Source organism: Carcharhinus amblyrhynchos, unplaced genomic scaffold (assembly GCF_965287045.1).
Source record: "Carcharhinus amblyrhynchos unplaced genomic scaffold, sCarAmb.v2.hapA chromosome_1003, whole genome shotgun sequence".
NCBI classification, from domain to species: domain Eukaryota; kingdom Metazoa; phylum Chordata; class Chondrichthyes; order Carcharhiniformes; family Carcharhinidae; genus Carcharhinus; species Carcharhinus amblyrhynchos.
The window spans coordinates 15,674-39,924 of NW_027650743.1; the positions used below are offsets into that span (position 1 = coordinate 15,674).

A 24,251-nucleotide genomic window follows, 5' to 3' on the forward strand; every position below is an offset into this window, starting at 1 on the left:
TCTCTGGGTTGGATTCTCTCTCTCTCTCTCTCTGTGTCTCTCCCCCTCTCTGGGTTGGATTTCTCTCTGTGTCTCTCCCCTCTCTCTGGGTTAGATTCTCTCTCTCTCTCTCTCTCTGTCTCTCCCCCTCTCTCTGGGTTGGATTCTCTCTCTCTCTGTGTCTCTCCCCCTCTCTCTGGGTTGGATTCTCTCTGTGTCTCTCCCTCTCTCTCTGGGTTGGATTCTCTCTGTGTCTCTCCCTCTCTCTCTGGGTTGGATTCTCTCTCTCTCTCTCTCTGTGTCTCTCCCCCTCTCTCTGGGTTGGATTCTCTCTGTGTCTCTCCCCCTCTCTCTGGGTTGGATTCTCTCTGTGTCTCTCCCTCTCTCTGGGTTGGATTCTCTCTCTCTCTGTGTCTCTCCCCTCTCTCTGGGTTGGATTCTCTCTGTGTCTCTCCCCCTCTCTCTGGGTTGGATTCTCTCTCTCTCTCTCTCTGTGTCTCCCCCTCTCTCTGGGTTGGATTCTCTCTGTGTCTCTCCCCCTCTCTCTGGGTTGGATTCTCACTCTCTCTGTGTCTCTCCCTCTCTCTCTGGGTTGGATTCTCTCTCTCTCTCTCTGTGTCTCTCCTCTCTCTCTGGGTTGGATTCTCTCTCTCTCTCTATGTCTCTCCCCCTCTCTCTGGGTTGGATTCTCTCTCTCTCTCTCTGTGTCTCTCCCTCTCTCTCTGGGTTGGATTCTCTCTCTCTCTCTCTCTGTGTCTCTCCCCCTCTCTCTGGGTTGGATTCTCTCTGTGTCTCTCCCCCTCTCTCTGGGTTAGATTCTCTCTCTCTCTCTCTCTCTGTGTCTCTCCCCCTCTCTCTGGGTTGGATTCTCTCTCTCTCTGTGTCTCTCCCCCTCTCTCTGGGTTGGATTTCTCTCTGTGTCTCTCCCTCTCTCTCTGGGTTTGATTCTCTCTCTCTCTCTCTCTGTGTCTCTCCCCCTCTCTCTGGGTTGGATTCTCTCTGTGTCTCTCCCCCTCTCTCTGGGTTGGATTCTCTCTGTGTCTCTCCCTCTCTCTGGGTTGGATTCTCTCTCTCTCTGTGTCTCTCCCCCTCTCTCTGGGTTGGATTCTCTCTGTGTCTCTCCCCTCTCTCTGGGTTGGATTCTCTCTCTCTCTCTCTCTCTGTGTCTCTCCCCCTCCCTCTGGGTTGGATTCTCTCTGTGTCTCTCCCCGTCTCTCTGGGTTGGATTCTCACTCTCTCTGTGTCTCTCCCTCTCTCTCTGGGTTGGATTCTCTCTCTCTCTCTCTCTGTGTCTCTCCCTCTCTCTCTGGGTTGGATTCTCTCTCTCTCTCTCTCTGTGTCTCTCCCTCTCTCTGGGTTGGATTCTCTCTCTCTGTGTCTCTCCCCCTCTCTCCGGGTGCGTTCTCTCTTTATCTCGGTGCTGATTTTTCTCTCTCCCTGATACAGATGCAAGTTCCCGTTCTGGTTGTGGAGGTGAGGGCTGTGTGTCTGATGCGTGGGTTTGAGACAGGGACAGCAGGCCTGACGGATTCACACAGAGAGGCAGAGACAGAGCCTGACACACATTCACAATCCCGGATCTCTCCAGCAGCAAATACTGCTCAGCACCATGGTTACCACTGGGTAAGAAATATCATTCTCTCTCTCTCTCTCTCTCTGTCTCTGTCTCTCTCTCTCTCTCTGCCTCTCTCTCTCTCTGTCTCTCTCTGTCTCTCTCTCTCTGTCTCTCTCTCTCTCTGTCCATCTCTCTCTCTGTCCCTCTCTCTCTCTCTCTGCCTCTCTCTCTGTCCCTCTCACAATCTGACTCTCTCTCTCTGCCTCTGTCTCTCTCTCTCTCTGTCTGTCCCTGTCTCTCTGTCTGTCTGTCTCTCTCTGTCTCTCTGTCTGTCCCTGTCTCTCTGTCTGTCTCTCTCTCTCTCTCTGTCTCTCTCTGTCTCTCCCCCTCTCTGTCTCTCTCTCTCTGTCTCTCTGTCTGTCTCTCTCTCTCTCTGTCTCTCTCTCTGTCTCTGTCTCTGTCTCTCTCTCTCTGTCTCTCTCTCTCTCTGTCTCTCTCTGTCTGTCTGTCTCTCTCCCTCTCTTTCTCTGACTCCCTGTCTCTCTCTATTTCTCTCCATCTCTGTCTCTCTCTCTCTGTCTGTCTGTCTCTCTCCATCTCTGTCTCTCTCTCTCTCTCTGTCTCTCTCTCTCTGTCTGTCTGTCTGTCTCTCTCTCTGTCTCTCTCTCTCTGTCTGTCTGGCTCTGTCTCTCTCTCTCTCGCTCCCCACTTCTCTTTCTCTCTATCTCTGTCTCTCTGTCTGTCTCTCTCTCTCTGTCCCTCTCTCTCTCTCTCTCTGTCTCTCTCTCTGTCCCTCTCTCTGTCCCTCTCTCTCTATCTCTTTTTCTCTGCATTCTGCTTCACTTCCACTCTTTCCTGTTTAGTGTATGTTCTGTCCACTCCAGAACAGAAACTTAAATCTCTCAGACTCTCTGACTTTTGTGCAGAATTACACAGTCTCTGTCTCTGTCTGTCAGATATTCAACTCTGAGGCCATCACAGATCCCACCTTCCCGATGGTCAAGAGAATAACAGATACCCGGGAGTGAGTTACAGACTGGAATCTAATCGAGGGGTTCGGGGTGGTTTATATATAGAATAACAGATACCCGGGAGTGAGTTACAGACTGGAATCTAATCGAGGGGTTCGGGGTGGTTTATATATAGAATACAGACACCGGGGAGTGAGTTACAGACTGGAATCTAATCGAGGGGTTCGGGGTGGTTTATATACAGAATAACAGATACCCGGGAGTGAGTTTCAGACTGGAATCTAATCGAGGGTTCGGGGTGGTTTATATATAGAATAACAGATACCCGGGAGTGAGTTACAGACTGGAATCTAATCGAGGGGTTCGGGGTGGTTTATATATAGAATAACAGATACCCGGGAGTGAGTTACAGACTGGAATCTAATCGAGGGGTTCGGGGTGGTTTATATATAGAATAACAGATACCCGGGAGTGAGTTACAGACTGGAATCTAATCGAGGGGTTCGGGGTTGTTTATATACAGAATAACAGATACCCGGGAGTGAGTTACAGACTGGAATCTAATCGAGGGGTTCGGGGTGGTTTACATATAGAATAACAGATACCCGGGAGTGAGTTACAGACTGGAATCTAATCGAGGGGTTCGGGGTTGTTTATATACAGAATAACAGATACCCGGGAGTGAGTTACAGACTGGAATCTAATCGAGGGGTTTGGGGTGGTTTTATATGTACAATAACAGATACCCGGGAGTGAGTTACAGACCGGAATCTAATCAAGGGGTTCGGGGTGGTTTATATACAGAATAGCAGATACCCGGAGTGAGTTACAGACTGGAATCTAATCGGGGGGGTTCGGTGTGGTTTATATACAGAATAACAGATACCCGGGAGTGAGTTACAGACTGGAATCTAATCGAGGGGTTCGGGGTGGTTTATATATAGAATAACAGATACCCGGGAGTGAGTTACATACTGGAATCTAATAGAGGGGTTCGGGATGGTTTATATATGGAATAACAGATATCCGGAAGTGAGTTACAGACTGGAATCTAATCGAGGGGTTCGGGGTGGTTTATATATAGAATAACAGATACCCGGGAGTGAGTTTCAGACTGGAATCTAATCGAGGGGTTCGGGGTGGTTTATATATAGAATAACAGATAACCGGGAGTGAGTTACAGACTGGAATCTGATCGAGGGGTTCGGGGTGGTTTATATATAGAATAACAGATACCCGGGAGTGAGTTACAGACTGGAATCTAATCGAGGGGTTCGGGGTGGTTTATATATAGAATAACAGATAACCGGGAGTGAGTTACAGACTGGAAATCTAATTCGGGGGTTCGGGGTGGTTTATATATAGAATAACAGATACCAGGGAGTGAGTTACAGACTGGAATTTAATCGAGGGATTTGGGGTGCTTTATACATAGAATAACAGATACCCGGGAGTGAGTCAAAGACTGGAATTTAATTGAGGGATTTGGGGTGCTTTGTATAAAGAATAACAGATACCTGGGAGGCGAACTCGCTGGGTCTTTGAAAAGACTTCTGGATGAGTGTATGGGACTTAGTGGGATTGGGAGTCATAGATAGGTCTATGGATTGGTAGGTGTTGATGTGATCGAAGCAACTCGTGGGCTGAAGGGCCTGTTTGTGCTGTAGTGTTCCATGTTCTGTGTTCTATGTTCTATGTTCTATGTTCTATACAGAATAACAGATACCCGGGAGTGAGTTACAGACTGGAATCTAATCGAGGGCTTCGGGGTGGTTTATATATAGAATAACAGATACCCGGGAGTGAGTTACAGACCGGAATCTAATCGAGGGGTTCGGGGTGGTTTATATATAGAATAACAGATACCCGGGAGTGAGTTACAGACTGGAATCTAATCGAGGGGTTCGGGGTGGTTTATATATAGAATAACAGATACCGGGAGTGAGTTACAGACTGGAATCTAATCGAGGGCTTCGGGGTGGTTTATATATAGAATAACAGATACCCGGGAGTGAGTTACAGACTGGAATCTAATCGAGGGGTTCAGGGTGGTTTATATATAGAATAAACAGATACCCGGGAGTGAGTTACAGACTGGAATCTAATCGAGGATTCGGGGTGGTTTATATAGAATAACAGATACCCGGGAGTGAGTTACAGACTGGAATCTAATCGAGGGGTTCGGGGTGGTTTATATATAGAATAACAGATACCCGGGAGTGAGTTACAGACTGGAATCTAATCGAGGGGTTCGAGGTGGTTTATATATAGAATAACAGATACCCAGGAGTGAGTTTACAGACCGGAATCTAATCGAGGGGTTTCGGGGTGGTTATTATATAGAACAACAGATACCCGGGAGTGAGTTACAGACCTGGAATCTAATCGAGGGCTTCGGGGTGGTTTATATACAGAATAACAGATACCCGGGAGTGAGTTACAGACTGGAATCTAATCGAGGGGTTCGGGGTGGTTTATATGTACAATAACAGATACCCGGGAGTGAGTTACAGACTGGAATCTAATCGAGGGGTTCGGGGTGGTTTATATATAGAATAACAGATACCCGGGAGTGAGTTACAGACTGGAATCTAATCGAGGGGTTCGAGGTGGTTTATATATAGAATAACAGATACCCAGGAGTGAGTTACAGACCGGAATCTAATCGAGGGGTTCGGGGTGGTTTATATATAGAACAACAGATACCCGGGAGTGAGTTACAGACTGGAATCTAATCGAGGGCTTCGGGGTGGTTTATATACAGAATAACAGATACCCGGGAGTGAGTTACAGACTGGAATCTAATAGAGGGGTTCGGGGTGGTTTATATACAGAATAACAGATACCCGGGAGTGAGTTACAGACTGGAATCTAATAGAGGGGTTCGGGATGGTTTATATACAGAATAACATATACCCGGGAGTGAGTTACAGACTGGAATCTAATCGAGGGGTTCGGGGTGGTTTATATATAGAATAACAGATACCCGGGAGTGAGTTACAGACTGGAATCTAATCAAGTGGTTCACGGTGGTTTATTTACAGAATAACAGATACCCGGGAGTGAGTTACAGACTGGAATCTAATCGAGGGGTTCGGGATGGTTTATATGCAGAATAACAGAGACCCGGGAGTGAGTCACAGACTGGAACTTAATCGAGGGGTTCGGGGTGCTTTATATATAGAATAACAGATACCCGGGAGTGAGTTACAGACTGGAATCTAATAGAGGGGTTCGGGATGGTTTATATACAGAATAACAGATACCCGGGAGTGAGTTACAGACTGGAATCTAATCGAGGGGTTCGGGGTGGTTTATATATGGAATAACAGATACCCGGGAGTGAGTTACAGACTGGAATCTGATCGAGGGGTTCGGGGTGGTTTATATATAGAATAACAGATACCCGGGAGTGAGTTACAGACTGGAATCTAATCGAGGGGTTCGGGGTGGTTTATATATAGAATAACAGATAACCGGGAGTGAGTTACAGACTGGAATCTAATTCAGGGGTTCGGGGTGGTTTATATATAGAATAACAGATACCCGGGAGTGAGTTACAGACTGGAATTTAATCGAGGGATTTGGGGTGCTTTATATATAGAATAACAGATACCCAGGAGTGAGTTACAGACTGGAATCTAATCGAGGGGTTCAGGGTGGTTTATATATAGAATAACAGATACCCGGGAGTGAGTCAAAGACTGGAATTTAATCGAGGGATTTGGGGTGCTTTATATATAGAATAACAGATACCCGGGAGTGAGTTACTGACTGGAATCTAATCGAGGGGTTCGGGGTGGTTTATATATAGAATAACAGATAGCCGGGAGTGAGTTACAGACTGGAATCTCATCGAGGGGTTCGGGGTGGTTTATATACAGAATAACAGATAGCCGGGAGTGAGTTACAGACTGGAATCTAATCGAGGGGTTCACGGTGGTTTATATACAGAATAACAGATAGCCGGGAATGAGTTACAGACTGGAATCTAATCGAGGGGTTCGGGGTGGTTTATATATAGAATAACAGATACCCGGGAGTGAGTCAAAGACTGGAATTTAATCGAGGGATTTGGGGTGCTTTGTATAAAGAATAACAGATACCCGGGAGGCGAACTCGCTGGGGTCTTTGAATAGACTTCTGGATGAGTATATGGGACTTAGTGGGATTGGGGGTCATAGATAGGTCTATGGATTGGTAGGTGTTGATGTGATTGAAGCAACTCGTGGGCTGAAGGGCCTGTTTGTGCTGTAGTGTTCCATGTTCTGTGTTCTATGTTCTATGTTCTATGTTCTATACAGAATAACAGATACCCGGGAGTGAGTTACAGACTGGAATCTAATCGAGGGCTTCGGGGTGGTTTATATACAGAATAACAGATACCCGGGAGTGAGTTACAGACCGGAATCTAATCGAGGGGTTCGGGGTGGTTTATATATAGAATAACAGATACCCGGGAGTGAGTTACAGACTGGAATCTAATCGAGGGGTTCGGGGTGGTTTATATACAGAATAACAGATACCCGGGAGTGAGTTACAGACTGGAATCTAATCGAGGGGTTCGGGGTGGTTTATATATAGAATAGCAGATACCCAGGAGTGAGTTACAGACTGGAATCTAATCGAGGGGTTCGGGGTGGTTTATATATAGAATAACAGATACCCGGGAGTGAGTTACAGACTGGAATCTAATCGAGGGGTTCGGGGTTGTTTATATATAGAATAACAGATACCCGGGAGTGAGTTACAGACTGGAATCTAATCGAGGGGTTCAGGGTGGTTTATATATAGAATAACAGATACCCGGGAGTGAGTTACAGACTGGAATCTAATCGAGGGGTTCGGGGTGGTTTATATATAGAATAACAGATACCCGGGAGTGAGTTACAGACTGGAATCTAATCGAGGGGTTCGGGGTGGTTTATATATAGAATAACAGATACCCGGGAGTGAGTTACAGACTGGAATCTAATCGAGGGGTTCGGGGTGGTTTATATACAGAATAACAGATACCCGGGAGTGAGTTACAGACTGGAATCTAATCGAGGGGTTCGGGGTGGTTTATATACAGAATAACAGATACCCAGGAGTGAGTTACAGACCGGAATCTAATCGAGGGGTTCGGGGTGGTTTATATACAGAATAACAGATACCCAGGAGTGAGTTACAGACCGGAATCTAATCGAGGGGTTCGGGGTGGTTTATATATAGAACAACAGATACCCGGGAGTGAGTTACAGACTGGAATCTAATCGAGGGGTTCGGGGTGGTTTATATACAGAATAACAGATACCCGGGAGTGAGTTACAGACTGGAATCTAATAGAGGGGTTCGGAATGGTTTATATACAGAATAACAGATACCCGGGAGTGAGTTACAGACTGGAATCTAATCGAGGGGTTCGGGGTGGTTTATATATGGAATAACAGATACCCGGGAGTGAGTTACAGACTCGAATCTAATCGAGGGGTTCGGGGTGGTTTATTTACAAAATAACAGATACCCGGGAGTGAGTTACAGACTGGAATCTAATCGAGGGGTTCGGGATGGTTTATATGCAGAATAACAGAGACCCGGGAGTGAGTCACAGACTGGAACTTAATCGAGGGGTTCGGGGTGCTTTATATATAGAATAACAGATACCCGGGAGTGAGTTACTGACTGGAATCTAATCGAGGGGTTCGGGGTGGTTTATATACAGAATAACAGATACCCGGGAGTGAGTTACAGACTGGAATCTAATCGAGGGGTTTGGGGTGGTTTATATACAGGATAATAGATACCTGGGAGTGAGTTACAGACTGGAATCTAATCGAGGGGTTCGGGGTGATTTATATATAGAATAACAGATACCCGGGAGTGAGTTTCAGACTGGAATCTAATCGAGGGGTTCGGGGTGGTTTATATATAGAATAACAGATAACCGGGAGTGAGTTACAGACTGGAATCTGATCGAGGGGTTCGGGGTGGTTTACATATAGAATAACAGATAACCGGGAGTGAGTTACAGACTGGAATCTAATTCGGGGGTTCGGGGTGGTTTATATATAGAATAACAGATACCCGGGAGTGAGTTGCAGACTGGAATCTAATCGAGGGGTTCGGGGTGGTTTATATACAGAATAACAGATACCCGGGAGTGAGTTACAGACTGGAATCTAATCGAGGGGTTTGGGGTGGTTTATATGCAGAATAACAGATACCCGGGAGGCGAACTCGCTGGGGTCTTTGAAAAGACTTCTGGATGAGTATATGGGACTTCGTGGGATTGGGGGTCATAGATAGGTCTATGGATTGGTAGGTGTTGATGTGATCGAAGCAACTCGTGGGCTGAAGGGCCTGTTTGTGCTGTAGTGTTCCATGTTCTGTGTTCTATGTTCTATGTTCTATGTTCTATACAGAATAACAGATACCCGGGAGTGAGTTACAGACTGGAATCTAATCGAGGGGTTCGGGGTGGTTTATATATAGAATAACAGATACCCGGGAGTGAGTTACAGACTGGAATCTAATCGAGGGGTTCGGGGTGGTTTATATATAGAATAACAGATACCCGGGAGTGAGTTACAGACTGGAATCTAATCGAGGGGTTCCGGAGGGTGGTTTATATATAGAATAACAGATACCCGGGAGTGAGTTACAGACTGGAATCTAATCGAGGGGTTCCGGAGGGTGGTTTATATATAGAATAACAGATACCCGGGAGTGAGTTACAGACTGGAATCTAATCGAGGGGTTCGGGGTGGTTTATATATAGAATAACAGATACCCGGGAGTGAGTTACAGACTGGAATCTAATCGAGGGGTTCGGGGTGGTTTATATACAGAATAACAGATACCCGGGAGTGAGTTACAGACTGGAATCTAATCGAGGGGTTCGGGGTGGTTTATATACAGAATAACAGATACCCGGGAGTGAGTTACAGACTGGAGTCTAATCGAGGGGTTCGGGGTGGTTTATATACGGAATAACAGATACCCGGGAGTGAGTTACAGACTCGAATCTAATCGAGGGGTTCGGGGTGGTTTATTTACAAAATAACAGATACCCGGGAGTGAGTTACAGACTGGAATCTAATCGAGGGGTTCGGGATGGTTTATATGCAGAATAACAGAGACCCGGGAGTGAGTCACAGACTGGAACTTAATCGAGGGGTTCGGGGTGCTTTATATATAGAATAACAGATACCCGGGAGTGAGTTACTGACTGGAATCTAATCGAGGGGTTCGGGGTGGTTTATATACAGAATAACAGATACCCGGGAGTGAGTTACAGACTGGAATCTAATCGAGGGGTTTGGGGTGGTTTATATACAGGATAATAGATACCTGGGAGTGAGTTACAGACTGGAATCTAATCGAGGGGTTCGGGGTGATTTATATATAGAATAACAGATACCCGGGAGTGAGTTTCAGACTGGAATCTAATCGAGGGGTTCGGGGTGGTTTATATATAGAATAACAGATAACCGGGAGTGAGTTACAGACTGGAATCTGATCGAGGGGTTCGGGGTGGTTTACATATAGAATAACAGATAACCGGGAGTGAGTTACAGACTGGAATCTAATTCGGGGGTTCGGGGTGGTTTATATATAGAATAACAGATACCCGGGAGTGAGTTGCAGACTGGAATCTAATCGAGGGGTTCGGGGTGGTTTATATACAGAATAACAGATACCCGGGAGTGAGTTACAGACTGGAATCTAATCGAGGGGTTTGGGGTGGTTTATATGCAGAATAACAGATACCCGGGAGGCGAACTCGCTGGGGTCTTTGAAAAGACTTCTGGATGAGTATATGGGACTTCGTGGGATTGGGGGTCATAGATAGGTCTATGGATTGGTAGGTGTTGATGTGATCGAAGCAACTCGTGGGCTGAAGGGCCTGTTTGTGCTGTAGTGTTCCATGTTCTGTGTTCTATGTTCTATGTTCTATGTTCTATACAGAATAACAGATACCCGGGAGTGAGTTACAGACTGGAATCTAATCGAGGGCTTCGGGGTGGTTTATATATAGAATAACAGATACCCGGGAGTGAGTTACAGACTGGAATCTAATCGAGGGGTTCGGGGTGGTTTATATATAGAATAACAGATACCCGGGAGTGAGTTACAGACTGGAATCTAATCGAGGGGTTCCGGAGGGTGGTTTATATATAGAATAACAGATACCCGGGAGTGAGTTACAGACTGGAATCTAATCGAGGGGTTCGGGGTGGTTTATATATAGAATAACAGATACCCGGGAGTGAGTTACAGACTGGAATCTAATCGAGGGGTTCGGGGTGGTTTATATATAGAATAACAGATACCCGGGAGTGAGTTACAGACTGGAATCTAATCGAGGGGTTCGGGGTGGTTTATATACAGAATAACAGATACCCGGGAGTGAGTTACAGACTGGAATCTAATCGAGGGGTTCGGGGTGGTTTATATACAGAATAACAGATACCCGGGAGTGAGTTACAGACTGGAGTCTAATCGAGGGGTTCGGGGTGGTTTATATACGGAATAACAGATACCCGGGAGTGAGTTACAGACTGGAATCTAATCGAGGGGTTCGGGGTGGTTTATACATAGAATAACAGATGCCCGGGAGTGAGTTACAGACTGGAATCTAATCGAGGGGTTCGGGGTGGTTTATATATAGAATAACAGATGCCCGGGAGTGAGTTACAGACTGGAATCTAATCGAGGGGTTCGGGGTGGTTTATATATCGAATAACAGATACCCGGGAGTGAGTTTCAGACTGGAATCTAATCGAGGGGTTCGGGGTGGTTTATATACAGAATAACAGATACCCGGGAGTGAGTTACAGACTGGAATCTAATCGAGGGGTTTGGGGTGGTTTATATATAGAATAACAGATACCCGGGAGTGAGTTACAGACTGGAATCTAATCGATTGGTTCGGGGTGGTTTATATATAGAATAACAGATACCCGGGAGTGAGTTACAGACTGGAATCTAATCGAGGGTTTCTGGGTGGTTTATATATAGAATAACAGATTACCGGGAGTGTGTTACAGACTGGAATCTAATCGAGGGGTTCGGTGTGGTTTATATATAGAATAACAGATACCCGGGAGTGAGTTACAGACTGGAATCTAATCGAGGGGTTCGGGGTGGTTTATATATAGAATAACAGATACCCGGGAGTGAGTTACAGACTGGAATCTAATCGAGGGGTTCGGGGTGGTTTATATATAGAATAACAGATACCCGGGAGTGAGTTACAGACTGGAATCTAATCGAGGGGTTCGGGGTGGTTTATATATAGAATAACAGATACCCGGGAGTGAGTTACAGACTGGAATCTAATCGAGGGGTTCGGGGTGGTTTATATATAGAATAACAGATACCCGGGAGTGGGTTACAGACTGGAATCTAATCGAGGGGTTCGGGGTGGTTTATATATAGAATAACAGATACCCGGGAGTGAGTTACTGACTGGAATCTAATCGAGGGGTTCGGGGTGGTTTATATACAGAATAACAGATACCCGGGAGTGAGTTACAGACTGGAATCTAATCGAGGGGTTCGGGGTGGTTTATATACAGAATAACAGACACCCGGGAGTGAGTTACAGACTGGAATCTAATCGAGGGGTTCCGGGTGGTTTATATATAGAATAACAGATACCCGGGAGTGAGTTACAGACTGGAATCTAATCGAGGGGTTCGGGGTGGTTTATATACAGAATAACAGATACCCGGGAGTGAGTTACAGACTGGAATCTAATCGAGGGGTTCGGGGTGGTTTATATATAGAATAACAGATACCCGGGAGTGAGTTACAGACTGGAATCTAATCGAGGGGTTCGGGGTGGTTTATATACAGAATAACAGATACCCGGGAGTGAGTTACAGACTGGAATCTAATCGAGGGGTTCCGGGTGGTTTATATCCCGGTGGATTGAGGGGGTTGGTTTATATCAGGAGGGATTTATTGGTGGGGGGTTTCTGTGCCGAGGTGCTGGGTGACATTTCGGGCTCAGGATGTGTGGTGCTGACTGCGGCACTCTGTGTGTGACTGACCCGGTGTTATCCCCTCTCTCCCGCTCCGTGTCCAGTCCCTGTCGTCCGCCTGTCTGACACACATTACAGCCTGAGCTGGGATTGGGATGCTGTTGTTTCCATGGAGACGGTTGCCGTGGTGATCTCGGGGCCTGATTATCCTGCAGTGCGAAAAGGCTGAGGGAAAATCCAGATCCGATTCCCAGGTTCGGAGAGAGAGACAGCTCACCGCCCCCCCCTACACCCCCCTCCCCAACACACCCACCACCACCCCCACCCTCACCACCCCCCCCTACACCCCCCTCCCCACACCCCCACCCTCACCGCCCCCCCTACACACCCCCAACCTCACCCCCCCCCACACCCCCCTCCCCACACCCCCACCCTCACCGCCCCCCCCTACACCCCCCTCCCCACACCCCCACCCTCACCGCCCCCCCTACACACCCCCAACCTCACCCCCCCCCACACCCCCCTCCCCACACCCCCACCCTCACCGCCCCCCCTACACCCCCCTCCCCACACCCCCACCCTCACCGCCCCCCCTACACACCCCCAACCTCACCCCCCCCCACACCCCCCTCCCCACACCCCCACCCTCACCGCCCCCCCCTACACCCCCCTCCCCACACCCCCACCCTCACCGCCCCCCCTACACACCCCCAACCTCACCCCCCCCCACACCCCCCTCCCCACACCCCCACCCTCACCGCCCCCCCCTACACCCCCCTCCCCACACCCCCACCCTCACCGCCCCCCCCTACACCCCCCCCCCTACACCCCCACCCTCACCGCCCCCCCTACACCCCCCTCCCCACACCCCCACCCTCACCGCCCCCCCTACACACCCCCAACCTCACCCCCCCCACACCCCCCTCCCCACACCCCCACCCTCACCGCCCCCCCTACACCCCCCTTCCCACAGACCCACCCTCACCGCCCCCCCTACACACCCCCAACCTCACCCCCCCCCACACCCCCCTCCCCACACCCCCACCCTCACCGCCCCCCACACCCCCACCCTCACCGCCCCCCTCCCTACACCCCCCCACCCTCACCACCACCCCCCCCTACACCCCCCTCCCCACACCCCCACCATCACCGCCCCCCCTACACACCCCCAACCTCACCCCCCCCCCACACCCCCCTCCCCACACCCCCACCCTCACCCCCCCCCACACCCCCACCCTCACCGCCCCCCCCACACCCCCCTTCCCACACACCCACCCTCACACCCCCACCCTCACCACCCCCCCCACACCCCCACCCTCACCGCCCCCCTCCCCACACCCTCACCACCCCCCCCCACACCCCCACCCTCACCACCCCCCCCACACCCCCACCCTCACCACCACCCCCCCCACACCCCCACCCTCACCGCCCCCCCCACACCCCCACCCTCACCCCCCCCCACACCCCCACCCTCACCACCCCCCCCACACCCCCACCCTCACCACCCCCCCCACACCCCCACCCTCACCACCCCCCCCCCACACCCCCCCACCCTCACCGCCCCCCCCACACCCCCACCCTCACCCCCTCCCCCACACCCCCACCCTCACCGCCCCCCCCCACACCCCCACCCTCACCGCCCCCCCCCACTCCCCACACACCCCCCACCCCCCCCACAGACCCCCACACCCCCACCCCCACCCCCTCCCTCACCCCCTCCCTAACCCCCCCCCCACACCCCCACCCCCACCCCCTCCCCCACCCTGTCCTTCACCCTCACCCTGTCCCCCACCCCCACCCTCCCCTACCCCCTCCCCTCCCCTCATCCCTTTTTCCTCACCCCACACCCTCCTGTTCCTCCCCCCAACCACTCCCCCCTCCCCCCTCACTGTCCCTCACCCCCTCCCCGTGCCCAATCCCTCCCCCATCCCTCGCCCCCTCTGTCCCTCACCTCTTTCCCTCATCCATCGCCCCGTCCTCACTCCCCTATCCCTCACCCCCATCCATCACCCTGTCCTTCACCCCCTCCCTCAACCCTTCCGTCCCTCACCCCCTCCATCCCTCACCCCCTCCATCCTTCACACCCTCCGTCTCTCACAGCCTGTCCCTCACAACCCGTCCCTCACCCCCTCTGTCCCTTACCCCCTCTATCCTCTGTCCCTTCGTCCCTCATCCCTCCCCATTCCTCACCCCCTCTGCCCGTCTCTCAGCCCCTCCATTCCCCATGTCCCTCACTCCCCTGTCCATCACCCCCACCATCCCTTACCCCCTCCGTCCCTGTCCCTTCATTCCTCACACCCTCCCTGTCCCTCACCCCCTCCATCCATCCTTCACTCCCTCTGTCCCTCATCTCTCCCCAAACCCTCGCCCCGTCCCTCACCACGTCCCTCCCTCATCCTCTCCATCCTCAACTCCCCCATCCCTCACCACCTCCTTCCCTCACCTCTCAGTACCTCAACTACCCATCCCTCACCCACTCCCTACCCCTCACCCCCTCCGTCTCTCACCCCCACCATCCCTCGACCCCATCCCTCACCACCTCTGTCCCTCACTGCTCCCATCCCTCAACCTCCCCGTCCCTCAACCCTCCCCATCCCTCACCCGCTGTGTCCCTCAACCCTCCCCATCCCTCACCCGCTGTGTCCCTCAACCCTCCCCATCCCTCACCCGCTGTGTCCCTCAACCCTCCCCATCCCTCACCCACTCCCCGTCCATCACCCCTCCGTCCTCAACACCCCCGTCCCTCACTTCACCATCCCTCACCACCTCTGTCGCTCAGCCCCTCCCCGTCCCTCACCCTCTTCCCTTCCCTCACCTCCTGTCCCTCACCACTTCCGTCCCTCACCCCTCTGTCCCTCATGCCCTCCGTCCCTCCACATCCCTCGCCCCCTCTGTCCCTCTCCCCCTCCGTCCCTCACCCCCTCCGTTCCTCACTTCCTCGCTGTTGCTCACCCATCCGTCCCTCAATCCCACCGTCCCTCACCACCTCCCATCCCTCAGCCCCTCCCTGTACCTCACCCCCGTCTCTCACCACCTCCGACCCTTAACCCCTCCGTCCCTCACCCTGTCCCTGTCCCTCACCCCCTCCATCCCTCACCCCCTCTGTCCCTCCATCCCTTCATCTGCCTCTCTCTCTGAGAGAGAAATAAATTGATTAGGGACAGTCAACTCGGTTTTGTGAAGGGTAGGTCATGCCTCACAAACCTTATCGAGTTCTTTGAGAAGGTGACCAAAGAGGTGGATAAGGGTAAGGCAGTTGACGTGGTGTATATGGATTTTACCAAAGCGTTTGATAAGGTTCCCCATGGTAGGCTATTGCAGAAAATGCAGATGCATGGGATTGAGGGTGATTTAGCAGTTTGGATCAGGAATTGGCTAGCTGATAGACAGAGGGTGGTGGTTGATGGGGAATATTCAACCTGGAGTTCAGTTACAAGTGGTGTACCTCAAGGATCTGTTTTGGGGCCACTGCTGTTTGTCATTTTTATAAATGACCCGGATGAGGGTGTAGAAGGATGGGTTAGTAAATTTGCTGACGACACCAAAGTTGGAGGAGTTGTAGACAGTGAGGATGGATGTTACAGTTTGCAGAGGGACATAGATAAGCTGCAGAGCTGGGCTGAGAGATGGCAGATGGAGTTTAATACGGAAAAGTGTGAGGTGATTCACTTTGGTAAGAGTAACAGGAGTACAGAATATAGGGCTAATGGAAGGACTCTCAGTAGTGTTGATGAGCAGAGAGATCTCGGGGTACATGTGCACAGATCCCTGAAAGTTGGCACCCAGGTTGATAAGGTTGTTAAGAAGGCGTACGGTGTGTTAGCTTTTATTGGTAGAGGGATTGAATTTCGGAGCCGTGAGATCATGTTACAACTGTACAAAACTCTGGTGCGGCCGCACTTGGAGTATTGTGTACAGTTCTGGTCGCCGCATTATAAGAAAGATGTGGAGGCATTGGAAAGGGTGCAGAGGAGGTTTACCAGGATGTTGCCTGGTATGGTGGGAAGGTCTTATGAGGAAAGGCTGAGGGACTTGAGGTTATTTTCATTGGAGAGAAGAAGGTCACGAGGTGACCTAATTGAGGCATTCAAGATGATCAGAGGGTTAGATAGGGTGGACAGTGAGAGCCTTTTTCCTCGGATGGTGATGGCTAACATGAGGGGACATAGCTTTAAATTAAGGGGTGGTAATTATAGGACAGATGTCAGAGGTAGGTTCTTTACTCAGAGGGTAGTAAGGGCGTGGAATGCCCTGCCTGCAGCAGTTGTGGACTCGCCAACTTTAAGGGCGTTGAAATGGTCAGTGGAAAGGCATATGGATAACATTGGAATAGTTTAGGTTAGAGGGTCATTAGATTGGTTCCACTGGTCGGCGCAACATCGAGGGCCGAAGGGCCTGTACTGCGCTGGAATGTTCTCTGTTCTCTCTCTGTCTCCCTCAGTGTTACTGTTACTCTTTCTCAGGGTGTCTGACTTCGCTGTGATTTGATGAACCTCATTTTTGACTTGATTCCGAACCAATCCCGTGAAGATGTTGATCAAAGAATATCGGATCGCTCTGCCCATGAGCCTGGAGGAATACCAGGTGGCACAACTTTACATGATCCAGGTGGGTCCACACCATACACTCCATATCCCCATCAAACACTCCCAGGACAGGTACAGCACAGGGTTAGATACAGAGTAAAGCTCCCTCTACACTGTCCCCCCATCAAACACTCCCAGGACAGGGACAGCACGGGGTTAGATACAGAGTAAAGCTCCCTCTACACTGTCCCCCATCAAACACTCCCAGGACAGGTACAGCACGGGGTTAGATACAGAGTAAAGCTCCCTCTACACTGTCCCCCATCAAACACTCCCAGGACAGGTACAGCACGGGGTTAGACACAGAGTAAAGCTCCCTCTACACTGTCCCCCCCATCAAACACTCCCAGGACAGGTACAGCACGGGGTTAGATACAGAGTAAAGCTCCCTCTACACTGTCCCCCATCAAACACTCCCAGGACAGGTACAGCACGGGGTTAGATACAGAGTAAAGCTCCCTCTACACTGTCCCCCCATCAAACACTCCCAGGACAGGTACAGCACGGGGTTAGATACAGAGTAAAGCTCCCTCTACACTGTCCCCATCAAACACTCCCAGGACAGGTACAGGATGGGATCGGTATTGGACACGGGGTTACGATGTTGCTGTGTTTTCTCTCTCTGTAGAAGAAGAGTCGAGAGGAGAGTAGTGGGGAGGGGAGTGGAGTGGAGATTCTGGAAAATCGCCCCTACTCCGATGGGCCTGGGGGTTGTGGACAATACACCCACAAGGTCTACCATGTGGGATCGCACATTCCTGGCTGGTTCCGCGCTCTGCTTCCCAAGGCCGCTCTGCAGGTGGAGGAGGAATCCTGGAATGCTTATCCGTACACCAGGACCAGGTACAGGACAGAAAGGGGGGCAATCAGAGAGTGGCTGAATGGGGCCTCCTCCTGTTCCTGTGTAACAGGCTGGAGAAGGGGCTGAGTGGGGATGATGTAAAGGTTATTCTATCTTTCTCTTGCTGCTGTCTTTGCCTCCCGCAGGTACACCTGTCCCTTTGTCGAGAAGTTCTCCATTGATATTGAGACGTATTACAAGCCTGACAGTGGAACCCAGCCTAATGTGTTCAACCTGGTCTCTGCGGAGAAGAGACAACGCATCGTAGGTTAGATCAATATCTCCACAGCCTCTCACCACAGGGCAAGTGACTGCTGCAGTGTGGGCAGGGGGAGTCTCTCTGTCAGGGACTCTGTTTAAAGGGGGAGTCTCTCCGTCAGGGACTCTGTTTAAAGGCGGAGTCTCTCCGTCAGGGACTCTGTTTAAAGGGGGAGTCTCTCCGTCAGGGACTCTGTTTAAAGGCGGAGTCTCTCCGTCAGGGACTCTGTTTAAAGGGGGAGTCTCTCCGTCAGGGACTCTGTTTAAAGGGGGAGTCTCTCCGTCAGGGACTCTGTTTAAAGAGGGAGTCTCTCCGTCAGGGACTCTGTTTAAAGAGGGAGTCTCTCAGTCAGGGACTCTGTTTAAAGGGGGAGTCTCTCAGTCAGGGACTCTGTTTAAAGGGGGAGTCTCTCCGTCAGGGACTCTGTTTAAAGGGGGAGTCTCTCCATCAGGGACTCTCTGTAAAGGGGGAGTCTCTCCGTCAGGAACTCTGTTTAAAGGGGGAGTCTCTCCGTCAGGGACTCTCTGTAAAGGGAGAGTCTCTCAGTCAGGGACTCTGTTTAAAGGGGGAGTCTCTCCATCAGGGACTCTGTTTAAAGAGGGAGTCTCTCCGTCAGGGACTCTGTTTAAAGGGGGAGTCTCTCCGTCAGGGACTCTGTTTAAAGAGGGAGTCTCTCCATCAGGGACTCTGTTTAAAGAGGGAGTCTCTCCATCAGGGACTCTGTTTAAAGAGGGAGTCTCTCCGTCAGGGACTCTGTTTAAAGGGGGAGTCTCTCCGTCAGGGACTCTGTTTAAAGGGGGAGTCTCTCCGTCAGGGACTCTGTTTAAAGGGGGAGTTTCTCCGTCAGGGACTCTGTGTAAAGGGGGAGTCTCTCCGTCAGGGACTCTGTTTAAAGAGGGAGTCTCTCCGTCAGGGACTCTGTTTAAAGAGGGAGTCTCTCTGTCAGGGACTCTGTTTAAAGGGGGAGTCTCACCGTCAGAGACTCTGTTTAAAGGGGGAGTCTCTCCGTCAGGGACTCTGTTTAAAGGGGGAGTCTCTCCGTCAGGGACTCTGTTTAAAGGGGGAGTCTCTCCGTCAGGGACTCTGTTTAAAGGGGGAGTCTCTCCGTCAGGGACTCTGTGTAAAGGGAGAGTCTCTCAGTCAGGGACTCTGTTTAAAGGGGGAGTCTCTCCGTCAGGGACTCTGTTTAAAGAGGGAGTCTCTCCGTCAGGGACTCTGTGTAAAGGGGGAGTCTCTCCATCAGGGACTCTGTTTAAAGGGGAGTCTCTCCGTCAGGGACTCTGTGTAAAGAGGGAGTCTCTCCGTCAGGGACTCTGTTTAAAGGGGGAGTCTCTCCGTCAGGGACTCTGTTGGTGATGGGATGTTGTTTGGGGAGTGGGGGGGTGAGGTGAGAGGGAGTGACTCTTGTTTTCGGGTAATGTTTGTGCGATGTAGATGTGATCGATATTGTGCGAGACCCCATCTCCAGGCTGAGTACAAGGCAGAGGAAGATCCCAGATTGTACCGTTCGGTGAAGACTTGCCGGGGGCCCCTGCTTGAGAACTGGATCGAGACTGGGAGGGGGCAGGACGGTGAGCCGGTGATGTGCGCCTACAAACTGTGCAAGGTGGAATTCCGCTACTGGGGCATGCAGTCAAAAATCGAGCAGTTTATTCATGATGTGGGTGAGTGAATACAGCCCACACCCTCACAGACCCTCACAGACCCTCAGTGCCCCTCACAGACCCTCACAGACCCTCACTGCCCCTCGCAGACCCTCACAGACCCTCACAGACCCTCACTGCCCCTCGCAGACCCTCACAGACCCTCACTGCCCCTCGCAGACCCTCACAGACCCTCACAGACCCTCACTGCCCCTCGCAGACCCTCACAGACCCTCACTGCCCCTCGCAGACCCTCACAGACCCTCACAGACCCTCACTGCCCCTCGCAGACCCTCACAGACCCTCACAGACCCTCACACACCCTCACAGACCCTCACTGCCCCTCGCAGACCCTCACAGACCCTCACACACCCTCACAGGCCCTCGCAGACCCTCACTGCCCCTCGCAGACCCTCACAGACCCTCACAGACCCTCACAGACCCTCACACACCCTCACAGACCCTCACTGCCCCTCGCAGACCCTCACAGGCCCTCGCAGACCCTCACAGACCCTCACAGACCCTCGCAGACCCTCACTGCCCCTCACAGGCCCTCACTGCCCCTCACAGGCCCTCACAGGCCCTCACTGCCCCTCACAGACCCTCACTGCCCCTCGCAGACCCTCACTGCCCCTCACAGATCCTCACTGCCCCTCACAGACCCTCACTGCCCCTCACTGCCCCTCACAGACCCTCACATACCCTCGCAGACCATCAATGCCACTCACAGACCCTCACTGCCCCTCGCTGCCCTCGCAGACCCTCACAGACCCTCGCAGGCCCTCACTGCCCCTCGCAGACCCTTGCAGCCCCTCGCAGACCCTCGCAGACCCTCACTGCCCTCGCAGACCCTCACTGCCCCTCGCAGACCCTCACTGCCCCTCGCAGACCCTCGCAGACCCTCACTGCCCCTCGCAGACCCTCACAGACCCTCGCAGACCCTCACAGACCCTCGCAGGCCCTCGCTGCCCCTCGCAGGCCCTCACTGGCCCTCGCAGGCCCTCACAGACCCTCGCACACACACTCCCACACCCTTGCAGACCCTCACAGACCCTCGCTGCCCCTCACAGACCCTCACACAGCCTCACACACCATCACTCACTTTCGCTGCCCCTCACTGGCCCTCACTCCTCCTCACTCCCCCCTCTTCTCCCCTTCCAACTCCCTTAACCTCTATTCCCCTCACTGACTCATCTCTCTCTCTCCCCCTCTCCCTCCCTCTCCCTCTCCCCCTCTTCCTCCCTCCCTCTCTCCCTCCCTCTCCCTCTCCCTCCCTCTCCCTCCCCCTCTCTCTCCCTCCCTCCCTCCCTCCATCCCTCAGGCCTACGCAGGGTGATGCTCCGTGCTCACCGTCAGGCCTGGTGTTGGCAGGATGAGTGGTGTGACCTGACCATGGAGGATATCCGTCAGCTGGAGGAGGAGACGGCGAGGGCGCTCGCGCAGCGGATGGGCAAACACAGCGAGGAGCTGGGGCCCGGGGGACGAGCCTGGGGGAGCGCACCCCCCCCCGGGGTTACTGAAGGAGCCAACCCCCTCACCGACTCTGTGGACGGACCCGAGCCCGGGGAGGACGGAGTCCCCAAACAGTGGTCACTGTCTTCGAGGTCATCGCACTGTTCCCAAATTGCAGGTCAGAGCTTTCACCCCCCCTCCCCTTCCCCACCCCCTGAGCCTCGACTTCTTCCCCTTGTCCCTGGACAGACAGACGGACAGTCTTGGAGGGAATGAACAAACTGGACCATCTGAGAACTTGTAAAACTTCACCAAAAACGGTTCCATTCAACATGGGAGAGGAGGATGCAAGGCTGTAACTCCAGCTGGCCTCCACGTTCCTCTGCTGACACATCCTTAAACCCCTTTCTTTACATCACGAGGTGTTACATTTCAAATCGGTCATCAGGTTGTGGCCTTGAATGGGCTGCAGTTCTGTTTTTGATCACACCATGCGGTTCGATTGTCTTGGGTGCTTTAGCTTTAATCACTCTGTGGACACTCTGGTCGCCTCACTACAGGAAGGATGTGGAAGCCATTGAGAGGGTGCAGAGGAGATTTACAAGGATGTTGCCTGGATTGGGAGGCATGCCTTAGGTTGAGGGAGCTGGGACTCTTCTCCCTGGAGAGACGAAGGATGAGAGGCGACCTGATAGAGGTTTATAAGATGTTGAGAGGAATAGATAGGGTGGATTCTCGGAGGCTATTTCCCAGGGCTGAAATGGTCGCTACGAGAGGACACAGGTTTAAGGTGCGGGGAGGAAAGTACAGAAGTGATGTTAGGGGTAAGTTTCTCACTCAGAGGGTGGTGAGTGAATGGAATCGGCTGCCGTCAGTGGTGGTAGAGGCGAACTCGCTGGGGTCTTTTAAAAGACTTCTGGGTGAGTACATGGGATTTACTGGGATTGGGAGTTATAGAGAGGCCTGGTGGGTATGGATATGATCAGCACAACTTGTGGGCCGAAGGGCCTGTTTGTGCTGTAGTGTTCCGTGTTCTATGTTCTATGTTCTGTGTTCTATGTTCCGTGTTCCATGTTCCGTGTTCTGTGTTCTATGACATCTCCTGTCCACCTCTTATAATATCAAAGCGTTGTGTTTGTCAAACTGATTTCGTCATGGAGTTCAGTTACGAGTGGTGTGCCTCAGGGATCTGTTTTGGGGCCACTGCTGTTTGTAATTTTTATTAATGATCTGGATGAGGGTATAGTTGGGTGGATTAGTAAATTTGCTGATGACACCAAAGTCGGAGGTGTGGTAGATAGTGAGGAAGGGTGTCTTAGTCCACAGGGGGACTTGGACAAGTTGCTGAGCTGGGCCGAGAGGTGGCGGATGGAGTTTAATGCGGAGAAGTGTGAGGTAATTCACTTTGGCAGGAATAACGGATGTGTAGAGTATAGGGCTAACGGTAGGACTTTGAATAGTGTGGATGAGCAGAGGGATCTAGGTGTATGTGTACATAGATCTCTGAAAGTTGGGAATCAAGTAGATAAGGTTGTTAGGAAGGCATACGGTGTCTTGGCGTTTATTGGTAGGGGGATTGAATTTAGGAGTCGCAGCGTCATGTTGCAACTGTACAAAACTCTGGTGCGGCCGCACTTGGAGTATTGTGTGCAGTTCTGGTCCCCACATTACAGGAAGGATGTGGAGGCTTTGGAGAGGGTGCAGAGGAGGTTTACCAGGATGTTGCCTGGTATGGAGGGGAGGTCCTATGAGGAGAGACTGAGGGATTTGGGGTTGTTTTCGCTAGAAAGAAGGCGGCTAAGAGGGGACCTTATTGAAACATATAAGATGATTAGAGGTTTAGATAGGGTGGACAGTGATAGCCTTTTTCCTCGGATGGAGAAAGCTAGCACGAGGGGGCATGGCTTTAAATTAAGGGGTGGTAGTTATAGGATGGATGTCAGGGGTAGGTTCTTTACCCAGAGGGTGGTGAGGGATTGGAATGCCCTGCCTGCTGCGGTTGTAAATGCGCCTAGTTTGGGGGCGTTTAAGAGATCCGTGGATAGGTTTATGGATGAAAAGGGATTGGTTTAGGTTAGAGGGTCATTGTTTTGTAACTGGTCGGCGCAACATCGTGGGCCGAAGGGCCTGTTCTGCGCTGTAATGTTCTATGTTCTATGTTCTATGATAGGATGTTAATTGTCCCATCTCCTGGATATTTGATTAAACTTTCAGAGGCCATATTCCACAGGAGCAGAACGAGGTCACTCGGCCCATCGAGTCTGCTCCCCCATTCAATCATGGCTGATATTTTTCCCATCCCCCATTCTCCTGCCTTTTCCCCATAACCCCTGACCCCCTTATTAATCAGGAACCGATCTATCTCTGTCTCAAAGACACTCAGTGACCCGGCCTCCTCTGTGGCAAAGAGTTCCCCACATTTCCCACTCTCTGGCTGAAGAAATCCCCCCTCATCTCTGTTTTAAAGGATCGTCCCTTTACCCTGAGGTTGTTCCCTCTGGTTCTAGTTTTTCCTACTAGTGGAAACACCCTCTCCACGTCCACTCTATCCAGGGCCTCGCAGTATCCTGTAAGTTTCAATAAGATCACCCCCTCATCCTTCTAAACTCCATCGAGTACAGACCCAGAGTCCTCAACCCGTTCCTCATACGACAAGCTCTTCATTCCAGGGATCATTCCTGTGAACCTCCTCTGGATCCTTTCCAAGACCGGCACATCCTTCCTTAGATACGGGGCCCAAAACTGCTCACAATTCTCCAAATGGGGTCTGACCCGAGCCTTATCCAGCCTCAGAAGTCCATCCCTGCTCTTGTATTCTAGCCCCCTCGACACGAATGCTAACATTGTATTTACCTTCCTAACTGCCGACTGAACCAGCACGTTAACCTGGAGAGAATCTTGAACAAGGATTCCCAAGTCCCTCTGTGTTTCTGATTTCCTGAGCATTTCCCCATTTAGAAAATAGTCTGTTCCTCGTTTCCTCTTTCCAAAGTG

At 51.6% G+C, this 24,251-nt stretch overlaps 1 protein-coding gene across 1 annotated transcript in view; it reads left to right on the forward strand.

Annotated features, from left to right (window-relative positions):
* Positions 1 to 1,406: 1,406 nt before the first annotated feature.
* Positions 1,407 to 24,251, forward strand: part of LOC145340425 (membrane-associated phosphatidylinositol transfer protein 1-like) — a gene marked incomplete at its 3' end in the record, with an annotated part of 28,456 nt that continues 5,611 nt past the window's right edge. The window contains 7 exon segments of the mRNA XM_080184895.1: positions 1,407 to 1,602; positions 16,940 to 17,084; positions 17,691 to 17,905; positions 18,050 to 18,171; positions 19,597 to 19,629; positions 19,632 to 19,826; positions 21,127 to 21,435. Of these exon segments, the coding sequence (XP_080041021.1) occupies positions 17,007 to 17,084; positions 17,691 to 17,905; positions 18,050 to 18,171; positions 19,597 to 19,629; positions 19,632 to 19,826; positions 21,127 to 21,435 (952 nt within the window).